The sequence below is a fragment of the Ichthyophthirius multifiliis genome (assembly GCF_000220395.1).
Source record: "Ichthyophthirius multifiliis unplaced genomic scaffold scaff_1120509251319, whole genome shotgun sequence".
In the NCBI taxonomy this organism is placed as follows: domain Eukaryota; phylum Ciliophora; class Oligohymenophorea; order Hymenostomatida; genus Ichthyophthirius; species Ichthyophthirius multifiliis.
The window spans coordinates 1-6,478 of NW_004085990.1; the positions used below are offsets into that span (position 1 = coordinate 1).

A 6,478-nucleotide genomic window follows, 5' to 3' on the forward strand; every position below is an offset into this window, starting at 1 on the left:
AATATTATATTTATATGTGAATTACTCCAAAATAAATAATTTTAGTAATTATAAATATATACATATTTAATAGTGTTTTTTTTTTATACTTTTAGACGATTTAAAGTTTTTTAAAGTAAAACATTTCTAGTTTTTTTTAAGTTTATTAATAATTTAAATTAAGTTATTTATTTATTTTAAATTAGAATAAAAATAATTTAAATATACAAATACTTAAGACTATTAATTAAATAATTATTTAAATAAATTAAATATATAATATTTTAATTTTTAAAATAATTATATTTTTAATAAGTTTTAATAAGCTCACTAATATATATTTTATTTTAAATAAAAAAATAAATTTAATCGTTAAAATATTTTTAAATAATTTTTATTTTTTAAATAAAATAAAAATAATATATATATATATATATATAAAAAAAATGTCAAATCAAATCAAAAACACAGTTCAAAATTCCACAAATACTAGTGAATAAAACAATAATTTATCATATTAATAAATGATGTAACATTTAAACCAAAATCTAAAATCAAATATGAGTTAATAAAACCTAAAAACGAATATGAGTTAATAAAATAATATATATTTTCGAAATAATTTAACTAATTTTTAGAAATTTAACAATTGGACTTAAAACTACAAAATAAAAAATATTAATATATTATAAAATTCAAAATCTTAATAAATTATATAAAATAAAAGCAAATCTCAGAAAAGTAATAATAGATAGGAGAGTTGTTGGTTTTAAAATAATAAAAATGATAATACTGCAAATTCTTAAATTAATATAAAAATTAATAATGGTATAAAGAATAATATAGAGAATGATAGTAAGTTTTTTTAATTGAAAAATTATTTAAATTTCGTTTAAAATAATATTAATAATAATACTGATAGAAGTTTAAATAAAAAATAATAAAATATTTAATAATAATAAAAAAAAAAACTAAAAAATAATAATAATAATTCATAAATAGGAAGAAGAAAAAAAAAAAAGAACTAAGTTGATTGTATTTAAGAACTTGAAAATGAAGTTTTTTTATTATAAAAATATTTATAAGAAATATAGAATATTGATTTAAATTAATAAGTTTCAGATTTAAAGTTAAAATATTAAAAACTTGTTGATTTATACTTTAATATGGTTAAATATTAAAATAAAATTGATAATTAGAATTAGTTTTATATAAATACAATTAATTAAATTATTATTAATAATAATTTATAATAATAGAGTAGTATTTAAAAAGCTTTAAAGTGTTAATGATTTTTTAATTAGACATTAATTTTATATATGGAAATAACTTTTTTATGTTTTTTGTAAATATTTTTATTTTTCTTATTTTAATATATGAAACAAAACAAAAAATATGTATTTTTTAAAAAATTTTATATAAAAAATAATTTTTTATAGTATAAAAATATATATTATATCTTTTTTATTTTTTTTTTTTAAAAAAAAAAAAATAGCTTGATTAAGTTTTTTTTTTTATTATTTTTATTTTTGGTACATTTATTTATTTATAAAAAAAAAAGAATTATTATAATTTTTAGTTAAAAAATGAATTTTTTTACTACATAAGATTAAAATTCGGAATAATAAAATTTAGAATAACAACAAAATTATTCGGAATAATAAAAACAAAACGAAAATAATCCTATTATAATTAAAAAATTAACAAAAGTAGTCTCATGTTAAATAGATACTTCAGTAGTTGCAAATCCAGATTCCAAAAAGACTGGAAAAGTGGTACAGACGCATTAAAAGATCTGTTTGCTGCAAAAGACGAGGAAATATAATACTGGCGATAAATGTGTGAATAATAAGAATATACAATAACTGAATAATTGGAATTATTTTCAGATGAAAAGAAAGAATTCGGTTAAGAAATGGAATAATTAAAAAATTAAATAAAAGAAAAAGATAAAGAAATCGAAGATTTAAAAAAAAAGTTAATTTATAAATTTATATATATATATATATATATATATATATATATATATATATTTATATATATTTTTTTTTTGGAAAATTAGTATAAATAATTAGGATGAATAAATATAAATAATTCATAAAAAATTAGAAGAATCTAATAATAAAGAATAGGCTTTAAATTATTAATATTAATAATTAAAATAATAATTATAGGAAGTATTAAATCAAAACGAAAATGAAAAAAATAAAAATTAAAAATAATCTATTGAAATTAATGACTGGAAATAAAAAGCTGATTAACTTACAAATGAAATAAATTAAATGAATAATATTATTAATAGTAGGGATAAATAAATTAGCTTATATTAAAAATAAAATTAGTATGATATAGATATACTTAGAGAAAAAAATAAACTATTAAATACTGAAATTGATAGATTAAATACAATTATTGATGAATTAAATAATGAAAATAAAGAATTAAAAATCAATATAGTTAAAATTGATGATCTTTTATTAAAAATTAAAGATTTACATATGCTTTGTTTTACTCTTTTTGTAGAAATTGAATGCCTGAGGTAAAGTAATAAGGAAAAATTGTAAATTATATTATCACTAAGGAGTGAATCTATAAAATGTTATAAAAAATTAATTTGAAAAAAAATAAAAAAAAATAACTTATATTAATAATTTTATTTTTTTCTTTATAGAAATTCTTATTTTTAATTTTTTTTTTTTAAAAAAAAAATAAAAAAATATTGAATTTATATCTTGAAAAACCAATAAACATATTATAATTAAAAATTTAACAAAAAATACTTAATTTATATAATTAATTATATTAAATTTGATAATTTTTAGGTATATATATATATATATATATATATATATATATATATATATATATTTTTCAGTATACTAAAAAAAAGTGAATCTTTATATTGATATTAAAGTTAATTTAATATTAAAAATAATTTGTTATTTTTTTATTTTTTAATGTTAATATATGTGATATATAGGTATGATTATAATCTATAGAAATAATGAAGTAAAAGTATATATATAATTGTATAAATATCATTATTTTTATATTTAATAATATTATTTTAATTACGTAAATATACTATTTAATTATAAAAAAATGATTATATTAATTGATACTTAATATATTTTTAAATAAATTTATTATGATAATTATTTAATATTATAAAAAATATATTAAATTATTTAATGAGTAAACAAACGTTAATCATTTAATATTTATTAAATAAATAAATAAAAAATTATATAATAATTGATTTATAATGTATATATAATTTTGCTTTTGTTATTTTTATTTTTTATGAAAAAATAAATAAATGATTTTATTATTAAAATTAAATTATATTAATGATAATAATAGAATTATATAATTATATTATGTATTTTTATATGTATTTTTATAATTTAAAATAATATATATGTTTTATTTAAAATACTATGATTTTATATTTAAATTTATTACTTGTTATGTCTTTTTTTTAAAAAAAATCAATCCAAAAAAATATAAAGGGGACGAATAAAATAGAAAACAGCATTTTTTTTTATTAGAAATTGAATATTTTTTTATATTTAATATGAAAAAATATCAAAATAAGAAATATATATTACGATATATATAATAAATATATATTTTTTTAAATATATTAATAAATAAATACGTCACAATTTCATTATTTATCAAAAAATAAAAAATAAGTAATATTTAAAATATAAGAAAAGTAACAACTAATAATTATATAAAAAATATAAATAATAATAATATTAAAAAAATAAAAAATAATGAAAATTATAGAAGAAATTTAAAAGGAAGTAGATGAAGAAATTCTTAAATAAGCTCCTTATGCTTAAAGAAAATATAAAAAAATGACTTAGTCTTTAAAATAAAAATTTATTAATAAAATAGAAATAGAAGGAAAATCTATAAAGAAAGCAGCTAATGAATTAAATATGAATTATAGTTCAGCTAAAACTATTTTGAATATTTATAAAAAAAAAAAGAAATATGAAAAAAACTTAATATTAAACAAAAACATTAGTTAATAATAAGATAATATATATTTTAATTCTGTTTCATCAAATTTATCAGAATTAGGAAAATATAATTAATATGAATAATAAAAATAGAAAATTAATAAAAATATAATATTAATAGGTCCAGGAATAAATAAATCAGAAAATATATATAAATAAGAAATTTTAGAATAATAATAATAATAATAATAATAATAATATAATAATAATAATAAAAACAATAAAAACAATAATTTAATTATATATAATAATATTTTTTAAATTAATAAATTATTAATCCATTAATTTAATAATAATACATTAATTTCATTCTTTTTAACTAAAATAATTATAATTTAAATTTATATTAATAATGATTAAAATTAGATATAATCAATAAATATAGTGTAAAAATAGTTTACTTTTTTTTTAATATTATATTTTTTCATTGTCTTTTTAAAATAAATAATAATAATGCATATATATTAAAATATTCTATTTTATTAATTTATTTTATTATTTTTTATTTATTATTTTTAATATTTTTATTCTACTTTTATTTATTGAATTGTTTTTTTTTATTTATATTTTTATATATAAACTAAAAGATTTTAATTTATACATTTTTATATTATTTTTAATATATATATATCGAACTTTTTTATATATAAATAAAATAAAAAATGAAACATTTTTAAGATTATTCAGATTTAGCTTTGTTATTTTATCGAACCAAATCTTTTTTCTATTAATTTACAGTTAGTTTAAAGATAAGATACAAAGGATTATAAAAAATGAGTAAAAATTAATAAAAAAAGTTAATTTTTCTCTTTTTAAAAATAAAATTAAATTAAAAAGTGGATACTCAGTCAAATATTAATGATGAATTAAGAGAATAAGTAAAAGCAAAAGATTTAATAACAAGCTTTTATAAATTTAATTCACCTCAACTTCTATTTGATTGGCAAGTTCAAACGGATAAAGAAATAGGTGGGGAATCAAAAGGTGCATTATTTTATAATGAAAAAGAATCTTGTGGTAAATATATTATTTTTAGATAAATAAAAACATATATAATAATATAGTAACTGTTATTGGAAAAACAATAAATGAAAGAAATGATTTATTAAGATAAAGAATGTATGTAGCATTATAATGTCTTGTACTTATTTTGTTAATTATATACATTTTATAATTATATTATATTTTATAAGTGCCTTTTGAGAACTAATTTATAAGATTATAATGGCATAAGACTTAGAATATAGACAAATGGAAATTTGTATAAAGTTGTGTTAACATGTAATACTAATTATGAGAATATTCATGATTGTTATGTATTTTTATAATTTTTATATTAAAAATAAAAAAAGGCATTTATTGTTGATAAAACTAATTAATGGTAAACTTTAGAAGTATTTTTATTTTTTATTCTTCTTTTTTTAAATTTTTTATAAAAAAGATACCCTTTTCAAGATTTTTAATTGAAAAATTAAAAGGATATGAAAATAATGTATAAAAAAAAGATTATAAAAATATAAATATATTTATATATATTTTTAATAAAAAAGAAATTTATGGAACATATAATTGAAGATTAATAAAAATTTATAATATATGGACTTTCTGTTATATTAGAATCTGAAAAAGAAGAAGAATGTTTTTTTTAATTAAAAGATATTGAAGTATTTAATATTTTAATATTTTAAATATATATATATATATATATATATATTATATTTATTCATTTTTATTTAGTTTATATATAAATTCGAATTTAATGAATTAATAAAATATTATTAAAGACCTTTTTTTTTTTAATAACCATAAAATTATTAAGAAATAAATTATATAAATTTAGGTTAAATAATTTTAGAAAAAAAAGTCGAATAATAAATAAATTATCCATCTGTAAATGAATATCTAAATTAAAAAGAAAACTAATAATTTTAATCGTTCAAAGAAAAAATAAATAAAAACAAAAAATGAAAAAAACAATTTAAAAAAATATATAAAAAATAAATATATATATATAAATATATTTATATCTAATTTGTTTAATTATATATATTTTATAAAAATATACATTATTTTATATATATTTATTTTTAAACCTTCAATTTTATTTAAAATGTTTGAATTATTTAAGTATATTTTCATAAATTTTTATTATTTTATTTTTTTCATAAATTTTTTTATTTAATTTAGAATAGATTTCTTCTGTTTTTTTAACGAAAAATCTTCCTATATTTTTCATTGAATTTTCTTTGTTTTAAATTAGTTTAGAAAAACTTTAATTTTATTTTTTAATTTTTTCGTTTAAAATTTGTAAAAATTTTTATTGAAAAATAATTTCGTTTTATATGAAATTTTTTATCTAAAATATTATTTTTTTTTCATTTTCTTTTTAATTTTTTAACTCTTTTAAAATTTTCTTTAATATTTCTTTCATTTTTATATCTTCTTTTTTATTTTATTCCTATATT

At 12.5% G+C, this 6,478-nt stretch overlaps 1 protein-coding gene across 1 annotated transcript, besides 18 other annotated features; it reads left to right on the forward strand. All coding sequences in view use genetic code 6, as the record gives it.

The window, feature by feature from the left end:
• Nucleotides 1-522: 522 nt before the first annotated feature.
• Nucleotides 523-580: a microsatellite.
• A 64-nt stretch (nucleotides 581-644) lies between these two features.
• Nucleotides 645-705: a microsatellite.
• Nucleotides 706-1,960: 1,255 nt separating this feature from the next.
• Nucleotides 1,961-2,024: a microsatellite.
• Nucleotides 1,972-2,022: a microsatellite.
• Nucleotides 2,025-2,802: 778 nt separating the features above from the next.
• Nucleotides 2,803-2,847: a microsatellite.
• A 511-nt stretch (nucleotides 2,848-3,358) lies between these two features.
• Nucleotides 3,359-3,384: a microsatellite.
• Nucleotides 3,378-3,436: a microsatellite.
• A 272-nt stretch (nucleotides 3,437-3,708) lies between these two features.
• Nucleotides 3,709-3,763: a microsatellite.
• A 331-nt stretch (nucleotides 3,764-4,094) lies between these two features.
• Nucleotides 4,095-4,133: a microsatellite.
• A 49-nt stretch (nucleotides 4,134-4,182) lies between these two features.
• Nucleotides 4,183-4,266: a microsatellite.
• A 217-nt stretch (nucleotides 4,267-4,483) lies between these two features.
• Nucleotides 4,484-4,538: a microsatellite.
• Nucleotides 4,491-4,539: a microsatellite.
• Nucleotides 4,500-4,530: a microsatellite.
• Nucleotides 4,540-4,659: 120 nt separating the features above from the next.
• Nucleotides 4,660-6,252, forward strand: IMG5_180760 (hypothetical protein; the record flags this gene model as incomplete). The annotated part of the gene is made up of 9 exons (XM_004027532.1): nucleotides 4,660-4,790; nucleotides 4,851-5,030; nucleotides 5,078-5,154; nucleotides 5,207-5,329; nucleotides 5,366-5,407; nucleotides 5,455-5,505; nucleotides 5,564-5,677; nucleotides 5,751-5,947; nucleotides 6,201-6,252. Exons 1-9 carry the CDS (start codon nucleotides 4,676-4,678, stop codon nucleotides 6,250-6,252), a joined length of 951 nt encoding a protein of 316 aa, XP_004027581.1. The 5' UTR covers nucleotides 4,660-4,675.
• Nucleotides 5,168-5,205: a microsatellite.
• Nucleotides 5,702-5,732: a microsatellite.
• Nucleotides 5,956-5,990: a microsatellite.
• Nucleotides 6,011-6,040: a microsatellite.
• Nucleotides 6,146-6,198: a microsatellite.
• Nucleotides 6,253-6,478: the final 226 nt, after the last annotated feature.